Below are 17,342 nucleotides of genomic sequence, written 5' to 3'. Positions count from 1 at the left end.
CAGCAGGAGGCAGGGATCTTTCAGCTGGCCCTAGAGGTGCTGAGATGGGCCTGTGGACAGTGCCATAGCAAAATACCAGTGCTGGGTTGGTGCACTTAATTTGGACTTTCTTAGGATTAAATCAACTGGACTGTTCAACAACACACATCTGCTCCTGACCCCCTTAATGTTGGGAAAAAAAACAAACCACGCGGTGTTGCTGATGCCATGGGAGCAAGAATCATGAAAGCTGAGAGAAAGTTATCAGCCCTAGGACTAGATTTCACTGTACTGGTATCTCGGGTGGATTTTCAACCCACCTCAGAGTCATAGTGAGATGTTTCACAGAATCACAGAACGTTAGGGATTGGAAGGGACGTCAAAAGCCCATCCAGTCCAATCCCCCTGCCGGAGCAGGAACACCCAGATGAGGTTACACAGGAAGGCATCCAGGCGGGTTTTGAATGTCTTCAGAGAAGGAGACTCCACAACCTCTCTGGGCAGCCTGTTCCAGTGCTCTGTTACCCTCACTGAGAAGAAGTTTCTTCTCAAATTTAAGTGGAACCTCCTGTGTTCCAGCTTGTGTCCGTTGCTTATCTTTCCATTGGGCAACACTCCCCACAGCATCCAGTATATTCCAGTATTGCTCCAGGTAGCCAAGAGCTTGCCATGGGGCTGAGTGTGCTGAGCAGCCCTAAGGGAACAGACCTGGCAGGTCTAAAAAGGTCCCTACACAGCTTTCACTTGAGACATTATAAAAATTATTGTAACTGACGGAAATGGCCGTGAGCTTTAGGAGCCAGGCCAGATTTACTCAAACAGGAAAGAGGAAAAGGGAAACATTGTTAGCAGGGAGGAAAATACGCATTGGCTTTCTAGCATTTGGCTCTTACTCCAAGCAGTAAAGCACTGTGTGTACCTGTGTATTTGTCAGTGGGAGGGTGAGGACTGATTTCTCAGAGTCCTACTGCCTCATTACTCCCACAGGAGAGAGGGCTGAACTTGCCCTCTGCACACTCAGAAGGCCACAGGACTCAGACCCTCACTGCTTGGAGGGAAATAATGGATTTCACCAGTGAGAAAAGGCCCCTGGAGAGGTGAAAGGTCTGTGAGATTTTGGGGTTGTTCAGCCTGGAGAATAGAAGAATCCAGGGGGATCTTATAGTGACCTTCTAATACCTGAAAGGTGCCTATAAGAAATCTGGGGAAAAGCTGTTCTCTAGGACATGTAGCGATAGGATGAGAGGTAATGGGTTTAAATTAGAAAAGAGTAAATTTAGGTTGGATATTAGGAAAAAGTTCTTCAATATTAGGGTGGTAGATCACTGGCACAGGTTGCCCAGAGAGGTGGTGCAGGCCCCATCCCTGGAGATATTCAAGGCCAGGCTTGATGGGGCTCTGAGCAACCTGATCTGGTGACATTGGCCCTGCTCACTGCAGGGGTTGGGCTGGATGAGCTTTAAAAGTCCCTTCCAACCCAGTACATTCTGTGATTCTACGATCTCTGAAGTCAGTGCTGGGTCAGGCTTGAGCCCGGCTCTTTATAGAGCCTGTAACATTGCTGTGATGTGCATTAACTTAGCACTAGCACCACTTTGGCCAAGATGAGCAGCTGCAGTGTCCCTGCCTTGTGAGGAGGCTCTGAGCAGCAGGAAACGTTCTCCTTTTGCACAGAATATGTTACATATGAGAAGAGGCTGAGAGAGATCGGGATATTCAACCTGGAGAAGGCTAAGAGTGTTATTACTGCCATCCTCCACTACCTCCTTACAGAGAAGAAAGAGCCAGGTGCACAGCAAAAGCTTGATGCATAATGGGCACAAACTGCAACGGGATTTTCTGGTTAAGAACAGGGATATCTTATTTTATAATGAATTCAGTCAAAGATTGGATGACTTGAGAGAATCCAGAGATTCTGGGGATTCTCCATCTTTTGAGATACTCAAAATTCATCTAGGCAATACCCTGAGCAACTTGAGTTAAGCTTGAGGATGGTCCTGCTTTAGGCAGGGGCTGGAACAGACACCTCCAACGTCCCCTGCAACTTCAATCTTTTGTGAGTTTGCGACCCTTTCAGAATAAAATCAAGATGCCTGCTCTGGGAAAATCTTGGTGGGGACCTTTGCATCCCAGGTCAAGTTCAGTTGCATGGAGGTAAAGAGCACTTCCAAAGCTCCAGCTCTGCAAATCTAGCAGCCAGCCTCAAAATAACTCATATGGCTGATGATATCTTGCAGGGAATTTCTGACTACAAACATTTCAGAGAGAGAAGAGAGGGAAAAACCTCTGAAAGTAATTCTCCATAGGGACATCAGTCTGTGGGGCTAGTTCATGCCACCAGCAGTCTGTAACCAGGGTCCCTGCACTGAAGTAGGCCAACAGCATCTCATGTATCTGCTCAACGTGGCAGGCTTGGGTGCCCCTCATCAGGTCTGGCCACAGGGCAGCAATTTTGGCAAGGAACACTCTGCTACACAAAACCACAGGGTTACTGCCCCAGGTGAGCACAGTGTGGAAGAGAACTCCCTTACCATTGTTTTCAATGACTTTGGTCTGCTTCTTGTTGTTATCCTGCTGGACGCCGTGGATCTCTACCGTTACCTTAGGATCAACGATGGAGTTTTTGCTTTTGTTCACCTTGGGCAGCTGCTGACCAGAGATGATCTGTGGAGGAAACAGAGGAAGAGGTCAGGACATCATTAGGAGAAGAGGCCCACAGTGACTAGATGATGCTTGGAAACAACAGTGGTGGCTGTTGACTGCACATCTGCCTGCATGTTTCTGTAATGACAGTGAATATTGTCATTAACCTCTCCTATTGCCAAACATTAAACATGTGAGCAAGTCCCTGGAGGATGAGAGCCCATGCAGGACTGAAGCAGAGACCCCAGAGGTGGGAAGTAAGTAGGGTTAGGATAACATTGCCCAGGTGGGACCAGAAGGAGAAGGTACAACCTACACACCCCCCCGTGAAGGTGGATGCTACTGAGACATTTTCTGACTTCTGTTCTTACTTTAAGCAGAAGCTTCTTCTTTGTGCCCCATGTTCCTTCTGTGATGGATTTTGGATTGAATTTGGTTTGCTCATCCCGGAGGAATTCCGGCTTTAAGACATACCCAGAAAACCCATTGTCCTGGAACCGACCCTGGTAGACATCCATTTCTGTGCCTGCTGTCTGGAAATTTAGGGCAACTGCAACATAAATAAATAAATTCAGTCACTTTCAGATAAATCAATGAGAGTCTTTTTATACCAATTCTGTCCACATGAAAATGCACTTCATAAACACTGGCTTTTCCATGCTCCAAAGAGCAGTGATAAACTCTGACCCTCACAGTCTACCCATGAGGATTTCTTGCATTCAGAAATGTTAGAGACAGGAGAAGCTATTACAGTTGTCCTCCTGCTTGCCACAGTGTCCTGCATTGAATGTCTGTCACCTGGTTGGGCAACTGCATCTTTTAGACAAACCTGTTCATTTCTATGCAAAAGGAGTTACCTCCTGCAGTGAAGACAGCAAATCCTCAGATTGTTTCTCAGCTACTTAGCCTTATTATAAAATCTCCTTTCCAGGCCATATATTTCCATTTGCCATCCTGAGGGACACTGATGCCTCTGTTGGAGAGACCAGAGAGCTCCTCACTGTTTGAACACCTCATACAGGAGTACAGAAGCTGTGATCCAATAATCTCTTTATTGTCCCCTGCCCAAGATAGATCAAGCCTCACTGGTGTCCTAATAGCAGGCAGATTTCCTGTATTCTCTCCAATTTGCCACTGTCTTTTTAAAAGCATTGATGTCAAATCTGGAAGCAATGTCTGTGAACAGTCTCATAAAACCACATAGGGAGCACACATAGACCCTAACGCCTCCTCGGTACTCCACTGATTTTTCAAGGGTGATGCTAACCTCTTTAGCAACTTCTAAGACAGCTCTAGGACAAATGTCAATTTATCCTGGTGCTTGGTCCTACATACCCTGTAATACCTGAAGGCCAAAAGCATTCTAAGACACTCCCCTATTTTTCCACCTGTAAACAAGACTTTAATAACTGCAGTATACTGGTTTTACTGGAAGCTGCAATTACTCAGAGTTTCTGAAAAACCTTATTTTGGGTGCCCAAATACTGAATTCAGGTCAGATAAGGCATGTAGGTCTGCCCTTAATGTACCCCAAGGGTGATGTTGCCTTCCAGAGACTCTCCTGAGGCCAGAATCAGTGCTGGGGAGACAGGCCAATGGGTGGTACTTGTACCTCCCGTGGGGGCTACAGCATCCAGGGCGTTCACACACTGCCAGGCACATCCAGCCCATGCAGGTCGATATGGCTGGGGTCAGGGAGCTCTGCATCTGCAGCTTCTCTTGTCTGGTTGGGCCACATAGGCACAACTGGGACATCTCCAACATTCAGCTTCACCAAGGAGCCAAGCATGTCATCACCAGCCTGCCCACTTACCACTGCACCAGGTTTCCTAGATGAAAGCTACAACATAAATCACTTAACAGGCTCTGGGACTCTTGTTTTAATCAAATTTCTGATACATCAATATACCATGAGGGGACTCAACACCCTGGGATTAGGTACGATGCACTGCTTTGACTGCAGGGAACAGCTCAGGCTATGGCTTGGCCCTTATGGTTATGGCCTTGCTCTAGGGCTCAAGAGCTGAGTTTCATTTACATCCCTGCCAGAAATCTCAGCATATTTTTCAGTAAGTGACTATAACTCCTGGTTCCCTCCTCCTTTGTTCAATGGTAATAACTCCTCTTCCAGTGAAATTGCAGAGACACGCACATTGGTGTGCAGGAAAGGCTCTCCTAATGGTTTTGAGGTGGGCCAGGAAATGGTCTATGAAAAGTCATTGAGCACTGCCTGAAGAGCTGATCTCTCCCACTGACCAATGAGCCTCTTTGCCTGCAAATGGCTTGAGATCACACATCTACCACAGCTGAAGCCACACCACAGCCAGGTCATAGGCAACCCAGCCAGATTGATCCTCTCCGACCTCCTAGCTGCACTCACCGATCTGGCAACCGACGTTCCACAAGTCAACAGGGTTGTAGTTGGAAGAATCTGTCCTCCACCCTGCAGGGTAGATCCGGCTCAGGTGCCTGATGTTGTGATGAATAAAACTGGTTCCTACAGGGGGGGGGAAAAAAAAAAAGAAAAAAATGACCCTTTCAGTGATGAGTACTTATCTCTTCTTGATCACAAAATCACAGAGTCATTAAGGTTGGAAGAGACCTCTAAGATCATCCAGTCCAAGCATCAACCCAACACCTCCATGCCCACTAAACCATGCCCTGAAGTGCCACATCCATGCACTTCTTGAACACCTCCAGGGATGGGGACTCCACCACTGCTCTGGGCAGCCCCTTCCAGTGCTTGACCACTCCATCAGTAAAGAATGTTTTCCCAATATCCAATCTAAACCTCCCCTGGTGCAACTTGAGGCCATCTCCTCTTGTCCTGTCACTGGTTACATGGAAGAAGAGACCAACACCCATCTCTCTACAACCTCCTTTTAGGTAGCTGTAGAGAGTGATAAGGTCTGCATGCTGCTGTATATACTGCTCCTTCACTTAGCAAGTCTGGCTAAATGTGAGCTACCTATGTAAAATGCCCTTCTTGGTAACAGCATCTATGACATTAAGTTATTCCCACTGTTTCTCAGTGACATGCATGGCCAAAAAGACCATAACCCATGTCTTTTGGGATGCCTTTTCCTCATGCTTAACCATCCCTACCTGTTTCTTTTGTGGGACTGGGACAGCAAATGGCCTTTTGTTTTGCCAGGGCAGATCACACATACCAGACTCCTGGGCTAGTTTCAGAGCTTTGCTCTCCGTGAACGATGACATCTCGTAGAAAGCCCGAGGGTGGCTGGGGTCCTCAAAGCCATTGAAATGGACACTCTTGCAGTACACAACTGTGTCTGACAGCTCCTTGGCCAGCTTCAAGGTGTCACTCTAAAAGTAGGAGAGCAAGAGGTTTGTGTGGAGTTTCTGCAGTCATATTCAAAATTAATAGTAACGTTTTGTCTATGACCTCTTCTTCACCATCTTCAGATGAAAAGGATGCATGGTATCAACACTCCGTGGTGGCCCTATGCAGAGAGAGGGTGAAAAAGGGGCAGACCACCCTTGCCCTGCATGCAGAGTGCCAATTCCTTTTTCCAGATCATCAGTGCCCTCTCAGGCTCATCCTGGCCTGTCCAATGATACCACTGACTTCCAAAGTGTTGCTACCAAAAATACTCCATTTCATCTGGACTGTCCCTCCTTCAGCATTTATTTGCATATCATTATATGAATGAGTATTTCAGCCTGGCTATCACAGCACACAAGTGATGAGGGCTACAAACACAGGGGCAACCCAACCAGCCTGTGTTGGTGAGCTAAGAGAGGGTTTCACACAGCAGATGCTCTGCTGTCCCAGCACCCTTGGCATGGTACAATGCCCACCTAGAAAGTGGTTTCCCAGCATGAGTCATGGGAAGCCTAACAAGAGAGGCTTTCCTGCTGCAGAGCCTTCTGCAATAGGCAGAAATCAGGTTTATAGCTTTTCTGCCTCTCCAGGTCTGCCCCTTTCAGGACTCAAGTTACTCCTTTTACTTACCTTCCCCTTCTGCTGTATCTCGGTCTTTACAGATTCATCTTCAATTTCAGCTGCTTCATCTTCATCAGAGACATCCTCAGCCTCCAGGTTGTTGTTCCCATTTGTTCCAGAGGGGTCCTCCTCTCTGCTCAGCTTCTTGCCTTTCACAAGGATCTTCCCTTTCAGTTGCTGCACAAGGAAAAGTGAACAAAATAGCTGGTGATTAGAAAAGATTCTGGTCTGCCCTGAAGCAGCAAGGATACAACAGCTGCTCAGCCGCAACCAGGGCCAGGGCCTTTGAGAGTTGCATCAGTCATTGGTTGTTATCAATAGATATAAATAAAGAATAAGTCTGCTCTTCCACTGAGGCATTGCCCTGCCTCTGGGCAGGCTCTGAGACCACAAGCCATGCCTTTGTAAACCCATGATAGTCCATGGATTCCCCTCTGATAGAGAGCTGTCATCCCTTCAACTATACAACTTCAACTCTTGTGCTGTTAGAGGCAATAAAAATATACATATTTTGTTTTCAAAACTGAATGTGGCCCAGCAGAAAAACCCAAGGCTGGAGGTCAGGGCTCATGGGAGCTACTCGTGGCACTGTTTCTGCCCCTCCGTGTGGCCCTGTTATTTAACATAACCCAGTCTCTGCAACATATGGTCATAAACACACACTCAACTTGGGAAACAGTATGAGATCCATTCAGAGACTGAAGCCGTGCATCCCTCTTCTCCGCTGGACATTTTAATGGGAAGAGAGGTCCATTAGTTTCTGGTCACGTGCCTTGTGCATAGCAGGCATGGGATTTCAGTAGGTAAAGGGGTACTGCAGGTGAAACCTTTGGGTGCTGACAGCCTAAGGAAGTGTTCCCAGACCCTTCCCAAAGACATCTCCTCTTCTGAAAAGAACTCATCCTGCAGCTGTTACCATGCTACAACACTAACAATAACCAGCAGAATGTGCCAATGTAACACAGTTGGCTGCTGAGTTAATCCAAGGAGCGTGTTTCTTGCGCTGAACCAACTCCCTCCAGCCTCTTTCAAAGTCCACCTAAAACCTCACCAACACCAACGGCGCATGGTTGCTCACAGACCACCATACCACTGATGTATCTCTTGTGCAAGATCTGACCATGGGAGGAAGGCTCAAGGCTGGAGAGGGCTGAATCTGAACCCAAACAAGGCAGCAGCGATGTGGGCAGCAGGGAGCAGAAGGGTGACTGCCTGGGTGCAATCTCCAAGCAAGCGGATTATGCTACAAAATCAGTTCATTAAGCCTAGAAGCATCCCTAGGTCCTGCAGTTTCCAGTGAAGTCAGTGGGAGATTTGCTGCCACATGGATGCATTCAGCAGTCCTGGCTTTGGAGGGCACTAGTTATACCAGAAAAATGCAACCTCAGAATTAGCCAATACAATCCCTTGCTCTGAGCAGCACATCCACCCCCTCTCAGTGACACCCTGTATTTGCCCTCTCCACAACAGCAAAAGCAATGTTCTCAAATGACAGGACTGCGGAAAACCAAGGATATTTTATAAAGCAACACAGGCATTTTCCAAGAACACTATCCCCCCTTTGTGGGTGCAAGCAAATTGCAACACATCTTAGAGACTAGCCCAGCTCCTCACCACCCGGCTAAGCTGTGGATGAAGCTTGGTTTGAGCTGGAATTTGACACTGGTACCCAAGGCAGCAGCCAAGAGCATTTTTCTGCAGCTACAGCAAATGATCTGTTTACATTGGGGCACTTTCCCTGTCACTCAAAAGCTATGCAAAGGCAGCTGGAAGGAATGTACCAGTTACAGGGAATAAAAGGCCCAAAGGAGCAGTCAGAGCATAGCAATATCCTCTTCACCATCCTCGTCCCATCCTTCATCCTCCCAGCCCCTCAGTCCTCTTCCAGGCAGAGCTGGGACCTGCTTCTTCACATCCACAGCTGGGACATGAGTTGGCTCATCTTTGCTATGTATTATTATCTGTCTCTACTTTCTAATGCCCCATAAGAAACCTTGCCACCTCCTCTCACGGCTCAACAGTACAGAAGAAGGGATAAGGTATCTGAGGCAAGTTGCTTGATTCTTAACTACCAGCAGAGGCTACTAGCCCTTTGTAAGCTTGTCCAGTTCAGGACAGCCTGTCCAGCAAGTGAGAGGTGTATTTTCTGGCACAAACCCATCCTAGATGGCTGAATAACATCAGCAGTGAAGGCACAGCAACACAGCCTCCACCTTGTCTCTTCATCACATCCCATAGCAAGGCTGCCAGCGGTGGAGCCTTGGTGCTGCTGTTATCCTGTCTAGACTGTGGTTACTCTGGGAAATCTTGGATGTGCTGCAGATGCTCCCCATGGGCACAGGGACACTGGTCAGCCCAAACTATGTTATACAAGACTCTCTGTAGGGCAACGATCATTGTCCCCTTTTGTCCTTGAAATCTACGAGGCTGAGTCCTTTCTAGGGTCCTGCTGCACTGCAGAGGTTTAGCATCCCCCTGTGCAGGTGACTTCCACAATGTCTATGAGGGAGAGCAGTCCATGTGCCACCTAACTCCAGAGATGCGTTGGCTTATTTGTCCACAACAAGTGGTGGGATTAACCCAAAAAGAGAGCATTTTCATCTCCATTTCCTGCAGAAGGTGCTGTTCTATAGTAGCATTGCACTGAATCCACCCTGCAGATGCTGCCAGTTCCAAACGTCATCTTCTTTCACGTAATATGGGTGCTAGGAAGCAAAGTCCAAAATTTGAGTGCTTATCTTCTTTAACAAGGTTTTAAATAAGCAGATACACATAGACACAAGCACACACATGCATTGGTTCCACCCCTCTTGGTTTCCCTTCATGTGATATTAAGTATTTCTAGCCTGAGGCGAAAGACACTCAGCTCATCAGTTCAGCTCTGTTGAGCAGATCCCTTGCCTTAGGAAGAAGCATTAACTGAAATAGCCAATAAATATTCTCCAAGTAGACCATAAAGCTATTCCAGCTGCCTGAGGCAAACCCAAGGTTGAATACAACCTAAGAAAATGGAAAAGGCTACAAGGACACTGAACCCTACTGAGAATATATAGAGGAGTGCAACTCTTGTGCCCTGTAAATCGCATACACTGCACATAAAACTGCATACACACGTCCATCCTACCTGAAAGTTTCTTGCCCCTGTTAGCAACCTGAAAGCCATGGCAAGGTCTGATTTCCAGTTTTCATCTCTGGGAGTGGAAGATTTGTAAAGTGATCCACCTCATCAAACTTTGTGTGCCTTCAATGCCTCCTTTAGAGGCAACAAAGAGAACAAAACACTCCCAGGGTGTGATTCTTCTTGTCTGTTTAGAGAAACACTTATGAGGAGGTGGACTGCACCTTCAGCACCCCTGGCTGTATTAACTAGTTCTCAAAAGGAGCCAAAAGTGAGGTGCTCAGTACGAAGATATACAAAGTCTGAGCGCCACTCCCTTACATCCCACTCTCAGGGTGAAGCTTTCCATCTCCTCAGATTTTTTAAAAGCTGTGAGGATTAACATGTTAATATCCACAAGGAGATGTGTAGAACAGATGCATTAACTCATATCAGATCTCCATCTGTGTATGTCTTCCAGCCTAGTTGTAAACTGAAGTGTTGCAGGGTTTAACAATGAATGGCACCAGAGAAGGAAAAGAGTTTACAGAAAAAGGGAAGAAACACTTTATCAAAGGAGGTTTTGAGGGAAACTCAGCTCAAGAACTTAGAATCACAGAATGGTTTTGGTAGGAAAAGACCTTTCAGATCATCAAGTCCAACCATCGAACCAGCCCTAAGTCCGCCACTAGACCATGTCCCTAAGCACCACATCTACTCATCTTTTAAACACCTCCAGGGATGGTGACTCAACCACCTCCCTGGGCATCCCCTTCCAGTGCTTGACAACCCCTACAGTAAAGAAATGCCTCCTAATATCCAACCTAAACCTCCCCTGGTGCAACTTGAGGCCATTACCCCTTGTCCTAACTTCAGACAAGAAGATGCACTGCAGACAAGGCTGACACAAGCTCAGCTAACTTTGGAGAAAGGCATAAATGAGGAGTTAGGCATAAGGCAGTGGGACTTGAAGTCACATTCATGCTGAGTGTCTGATGCAGAAGTAACCCTCCCAGGCAGATGGCTCCCAGGGTCCACTGCTGATTTGGAGACCTGTGACTGAACCTAGGCTGAACTTAGCTGAGACAAATGCCATGAGCACAGGGCAGTGCACATCAGTTCCTCTGCTACTCAGATCACTTGTGCTGAGCCCTGCGTTGCCACTGCTCTACTGGGAGTGCTCAAAGTGATGTCAAATGGGAGGACTGAATACAGCAATGGATGTGGCTGGTGGAACAGTGGAGGTGTGGGATGGCAGACAACCCTGGGGCTCTTGACTGCGGGGCTCATGGTCCTTAGGGTCACCTACCAAAACAGGTCTGTAAAACCCAAAGCCACTGTCATTGTCAACAAGGAAGTCCAGTAACAAAGAGTCAGAGGGGTTTCAGGTGTACCTGATAGGCTCAATAGCTGCATGCACTGTTGGCAGCTGTTTTAGTCTCATTCCAGGGCTGGGTTTTTGCAGCATTTTTAGCTGGGATGCAAGGAGAGGGCAAAGGGGCCCTGGCAGATCCCTGTGCAGAGCAGGGATGGGGCAAAAGGGCCAGCAAACAGCAGCTGGTAGCAGAGATTGGAGCAACTCTTCCCTACAACCCTGGCACTGTCTGGAGCTTTTGCGTGGCTTTTGGCCTCTCATCCCATAGACCTTTAATATACTATTGAGACCTAAAGACAGCAGCTTGAGGGAGGCGTTTATCATAGGATCCTAGAATGGTTTGTGTTGGAAAAGACCTTTGAGATCATCAAGTTCAACCATCGATCCACAGATGCTCTGTGTAGTCCAACACTGTTCCTGAGTGAACCCTAATAAATCAGATGCCTGCCCTAGGCTGTGCTATGAATCGTTAGCTGAATCCAAACTGCGTCGATCTTCCCTTAATTACTGGCACTGTCCTGCTAACACAATCTGCAGCAATTCTTTGCCTGTTTTTATTTACTGCCTTTCAATTCTCTTTCCAGTGACAGCTCCTACCTTTTTTTTCTAATACAAAAAATAACAAATCATCCAGAGCTTCCCCATGCCAGCTTCACCAGGATGTGGAAAATCCAAGAAATTTCTGGTGGGTTTTTTTTCCTTAATGTTTCAGCTTCAATGTATTTTCCACCCAAAAAAATCAGCAGTTCAGCCATTTGCACTCTCCTAGTTCACACAGCAGGAAGGCAGAGGAAAAGTGCCAGAGGGAAAAGGATAGGTTTTGCCACATTGGCAATTTTTATCCCTTTAGGCTAAACGGATCAGTCCCTCCAATGGAGCATATCAGCCCAAATCCATCCTCTGAGTTAGATTTGGGCCATTCTGTTCCAGCTGGGGCCACGTGTCCATCTGGGCAATCAGAGCAGGAGGTTGAACGAGCACAGGAATGGGAAAAACATCTCTGGGAAGTCGGGGTCATTCCCTTACACTCACATCACACATTTCTATCCCTGGTGTTTTTCCTTTCGTTCTTCATATCTCTCCTCTGGCCACAAGGCAGTGTTTTGAAAAGCCATCAGCAGCTTTCCTGAGCCTGCACCAGCGACAAATATCAAGCCAGGAAGGTGACACTGAAGACTTTGATATTTCCAGCTCGATAACAGCCTGCAGAGACCTGTTCTCATGCTGGGTGCGCCCTCACCCTGAGAGAGTTGCTTCTTAAATGGAGGGACCTTGTCTGTGCCAGTGCAAAGGTCCTTCTGAAGCAGCAGCATTAACGATTATGATTCATCCCAATTTATTGCAGTGTTGCTTAGGGACCAACCCAGATCAGCTTCCCTCTGCTCTAGGCATTGTATCAAGCGAGGCACGACACTTCCAAACAAAAGGGGAAAGTCAGAAAGGGAAAGAGAAAAAGGGAGAAGGAGAACAAACATAGAAGATATTTTGGGTGGATTGTTTTCCTCTCCTCCTTTCTCCCCTGCTGACTGCCAGCTTTATCCCACCCACAAACTCCTTCCAGCTCTGGCTAGGCATGCTCATCCAATTTTTGGCAAATTATTTCTTTAGCAAAGAAATGCAATTTAAAGAGGACTGCAGCAACACACACAGAAGTCTGTTTCTGCAAAGTGCTTAAGAGAAAAGAAAGAAACAAAAGACAAACCCAAAGGGTAGAAACCAATGAATGTTTCGTTTTGGCTTCTGTTTTGGAAAAAAGTTATTGTTCTTATCAAGATTCTATTTCAGATTTTGTTTTAATTGTCAGCTAACGATTTTATAGTGGTGGTCCACTGTTGAGGGCTGTAGCTCTCCTTCTCCCTGCAGGGTCCCAGCTCAGCTCCCAGCTTCATGGCTGCCTTGATTAAAGGGAATCAAAGGGGCATCTCCATGTTGACACCTGCTTCCCCTTGTCTTCCATGCACATCTCCCTCCCTACCACCCAGGCCGTTCTCAGTGGCAGGACATTTTGTTCTTGGCACAGTTTTAGGCAACTTGTACTGGTTTTCCCCTTGAGTTTTGAGGGGCAAGCAACCAGAGCTGTCCTTCCAGCCCTCATCACTGCCTAATCAGCAGTCTGGATTTCCACAGTAGAGCACTCAGGGCATTAAAGGATGAGTGAAGTGTATGCTACATCCCTCAGCACAGAGCAAAACATCTCACATACCATGAAATCAGGAAGCATCCATTCTTGCTGGATTAAAAACACAGACACCTTGTAGTCACCCCTTGTGGTGCAACCTAACAGTGCTTCAGAGGATTCGCCTGAAGAAGGTCATATTCAGCTTTAGGGTGCGGGGAGCAGACACAAGACAGCACCTCAGGATTCAGCTCCTCTGGGACAAGACTCCTTATGGGATGAAGGACATTCCCTGACCTTGGTAAATAGACCAGAAACGTCCTCAGTCCTGCAGGGAGGTCTCCTCTGAGACCTTAGACAACAACCAAGGAGCAACAGGGCATTTAGTGCTTGATGTGCACAGACTACTTCTAGATACTCCTGTTTCTTATTCCACACTGCCCACAGACAACCTCTGTTCCTCAGCAAGTGCAGTTCCCACCATCCTCAAGCACACTGTCCACTACTTGGCAGCCAGCAAGAAGACAAACCTCTCTCCTGTCCCACACTCAAGAAGTGCTAGAGCGGCCTTGCTTACCTCTGGGGAGGGGAACTGGGATTTGTTTCCATCGACTGGGGCAACCAAGAGCATGTCCTGCAGGATTGTCGTCATGTGCTGAGCCATGACCTTCTGCTGGTCAACGCTGCAGTGGTTCTCCAGGGAGATGATGACAGGATATGGCGAGGTCTAGAACAAGACAGCAGCACACAACATCAGTGAGCTCTGCAATTTCACCAGTCTATAGCAATTGATTTGAAACCCAATGCCGTTTTCTCTGGAAATGAGTGTGTCAATGGTAGGGTCTAGTATTCTGTTAAAATGAGCATTTGTTAAAAATTGACAGATTTAACTGTGCAGTAGCTACTCAGATCTCTGCTGATGCCCTCCAGAGATGATGATCAAATGGACAGGGCACCAGGCTTGGTCAGGATGCCTCCCGCGGACTTGCTGGGGCACTTTGATGAAGCTCCCTGTGCTTCCATTCTCCACTTGCACTGTGGATGAGAGCACCTTCCCGCCTCAGAGGAAGGGCTGAGAAGGGAGGCTTTGATATCACTGGGTTTGCTCAAATCCTTAGGTGATGTGAATCCTTCCTCCATTCATGCATAGGCCTGAGCTGCTTCCTTGTGGCCCTCCCCAGTCATTTTGTGTGCTGAAGGCGTTGTCATTGTCACTGCTTTGTAGCCCCAAAGGAAACTTGATGCTAGCTCTCAAGTGCCCTGAAGGAAAATAGCAGAAAGCCCAGTAAGTCTGGACAGACCCAAGGTCTTTTAAAGGCCCAGCACTGCCAGAAAATACTCCAGACCTGTTCATTCCTTTTAAAGCACGGTAGAAGCAGTCCTAAGCCTAAGTCCCTCCAATACACATGCACATGGGTTAATCTAAAAGAGGAACGGACCCTGAGAAATCAACGCCACACAAACCATGGGCTTGTTTGCATTTCCCACCAGGTATGCTCAAGATATTGGGCATTATTCTCATTGCAGTGGGGTCCAGGATGCAGCTGTGCTGGTGTAGATTCAAAATCATCCACAAATAGTGCTCTGCCTGCCCAGCAACTCCCAAGAATGGATCTCTGCAGAAAGCAAATGTGGATGCCCAGACAGAAGGACACGTTTTGTACCCATGAGAAATGCTAATGTGAAGTCTTCATTGTTTATTCTCTCTGCTAGACCTACTATCAGTCTTGGATTGCACAATACAAGACATCTTAGAGGGTCTCTCATCCTTACTTTGAAAGCATAGTTCTTGATGGCCTTAATAACATCGCTGAAGAGGATCTTGGAGGTGAGAGTGTAGCCATGATAAATGATGGGCTCCGAGTTAGGGCCATCCCAGCAATCCAGCTCCACACAGCGGCAGCCTTTGGTGAGGGCTCTGGAAACAAAGAAGGGACTTGGTTGGGGTCTAAACCTCCTGCTCCATCTCAAAATGAGGGTGCATCTGGCACAGGTACAGCCTGGAAAGGCTGACAGACAGTTTAGGGAGCAAGGGAGGAAAGAGGAGCTTGGAAAAACAGGAAAGCAGATGGAGAAAGGATGGGATCAGGAGAGCTCAGAGGCAGCAAAGAGAGCTGCTCTGGTTGAGCAAGGAAAGCACAGTGGGATCTGAGAAAGGAGGTAGTGAAAGTTCAAGGTAAGAGTTATCCAAAGACATAGTGAGGGCCAGATGAGAAAGCACACTCATAACTGTGCCCAAAGTCTTTTCCCAAAGATGGAGAAGAGAAAATGAAGAATGGCTGCATTGGAAGAAAGACAGTAAGACAGTCAGCCTTAGAAGCCAGGTCATGAAGCCTGGATGATGCCACTTCTTCACCTACATCTGGTAAGACATGAGAGATGAACGTTCAGAGCTGTCAGAGAGGGAGCTGAGGGAACTCCACCATCGCTGAGGAGACTGCTGAGGGCCAGTTTCCCAAATGGAGTTTACAGACTGAATTTCCACTTGAAACTCCCACCTCTACCTATCCATAATTTCATTTTAATTTACTTTCAAATGTAGCTTTCCCCTGTACAGACTTAGCTGTCTAGGAGGTGATCTTGTCCCTTTTACAGTAATTCCCTATATATTCCAGATAATACAACTCCTTTAACGCATTGCAATAAGAACCAAGGGATATATTTTTTTACAACCAAAACATAATTCTTTAATTCTAAGATACTGTAAGAGGAATTCAAACAGCTACTGAAAAGCAACTTGTGCCAGATTTCCCTCTCTACTTTTTTGAACTTGTGACTCTAGACAGACAATGTTCCCTGAGAAACAGAAGTCATAAAAAACGACAGAAGTGCAGTCATTGGGTTGCTTATGAGGAGACACTGTCTCACTTGATACAGGTCATAGCGGGAGTAATGTAAGGTGGTTGTGCAAGTTAGTAAAGGCAAACATCTGCCCATGGGACATCAGACAGCAGTCACTGCTAAAGTCAGAAGTAGGCAACACCTAATGTTTTGTCCAGGAACACCGTGGTAGCAACTGAACTGCTAAAGAGGAACCAGGCGTAAGCTTCCTGATCACCCACACTGCTTCATTAGCTCATACCTCACCTCTTTATTTTGGACCGCTCCAACTAGGTCTCTCCAAAACAAACCCCAGCACGGTTCTAGGGATAGGCCATACCAGAGGCTACTCCCAAAAAGCAGTACAGATCGTAAACATCATGACACTACACATCATTCTGTCTTCTTCCAGTCCCTACACAGTCCTGCAGCTCTGTTCCAGAAATCTTTGCCCCTTGTAGGCTCCTTGCACACACAATCTCATGCCCTATTCTGGGAAATGCAACATACCCCCTCAGCATCATGCTTTGAAAACACCATCCTAGAGGGCTGCAATCCAGCCTCCACATGATTGCAGATATTTTAAACTGCTCCCGAATGTAGTGCTTATACACCTTACACTCAGGTGGGAGCCAGCAGAGACCCAGGTCAGAGTGCTATGAAAAGAGAGGCATGATCAACCTGGTTTAGAAACAGCTCACCCTCATGTGAACGTGGGCCAGTCCACTGTCCTGGTTTACTGGGACTGAATTTTAGAGTCACTTTTCTGTTGAGGAAAACTGTGGTTTTGTAAGGACTACAACACTTTCTTTCATGGGAACAAAGTGATAAAACTTTGTTATAGTTTTTTTCAGCTGAAGCTGGCATGGAGGTTGCCATATTGATCAAGGTCTTTAACAATTTTGAGTTAGCCAGGTGCAGAAGTTAGGAAGAGCAAAAGCCAAGGCAGACGACCCAAGCTGGCCAACAGTTTTATTCCATACCATAAATGCCACATTTGCTATAAATCAGGGAGTTTGCTGGGGACAGCCCTTCCTCTCCCTCCTGCCCCTTCTTCCCTCTTCCATGGCTGACATCTCGAGAGGGACTTGTTCACCGTCCTAACCCTGAGGCCTACTCCCCCACAATACTGGCTGAGTATAACTCTGTGTATTTCATATTATAACTGTTATTAATATTAGTTGTTGTTATTTTATTAAATATATTTCCATTTCAGCCCAAGAATCTCCTTTTCTTTTCCCAACTTCCCTCCCCAGGTGGGGAGAAGGCATCAGGAGATAAGAGCAACTGTATAAACCACGACATCCACATTACCTGGTCTTGAGGTGGAAGATTGCTTCTTGGT

General features: G+C 46.9%; 1 protein-coding gene across 1 annotated transcript in view; it reads right to left on the bottom strand.

Annotated features, from left to right (window-relative positions):
* Window positions 1-17,342, bottom strand: part of PLCD1 (phospholipase C, delta 1) — a 44,407-nt gene that overhangs the window by 1,398 nt on the left and 25,667 nt on the right. Inside the window, exons 7-13 of the mRNA XM_010191708.1 lie at window positions 14,951-15,095; window positions 13,755-13,904; window positions 6,599-6,766; window positions 5,793-5,949; window positions 5,003-5,119; window positions 2,994-3,172; window positions 2,511-2,643 (exon numbers count right to left, since the gene is read on the bottom strand). Of these exons, the coding sequence (XP_010190010.1) occupies window positions 2,511-2,643; window positions 2,994-3,172; window positions 5,003-5,119; window positions 5,793-5,949; window positions 6,599-6,766; window positions 13,755-13,904; window positions 14,951-15,095 (1,049 nt within the window). The remainder of the gene's footprint in view (window positions 1-2,510; window positions 2,644-2,993; window positions 3,173-5,002; window positions 5,120-5,792; window positions 5,950-6,598; window positions 6,767-13,754; window positions 13,905-14,950; window positions 15,096-17,342) is intronic.

Source organism: Mesitornis unicolor, unplaced genomic scaffold (assembly GCF_000695765.1).
Source record: "Mesitornis unicolor isolate BGI_N332 unplaced genomic scaffold, ASM69576v1 scaffold149, whole genome shotgun sequence".
Classification (NCBI taxonomy): Eukaryota; Metazoa; Chordata; class Aves; order Mesitornithiformes; family Mesitornithidae; genus Mesitornis; species Mesitornis unicolor.
The sequence above is the reverse complement of the archived record's forward strand: the minus strand, read 5'-3'. Positions and strand labels throughout refer to the sequence as shown.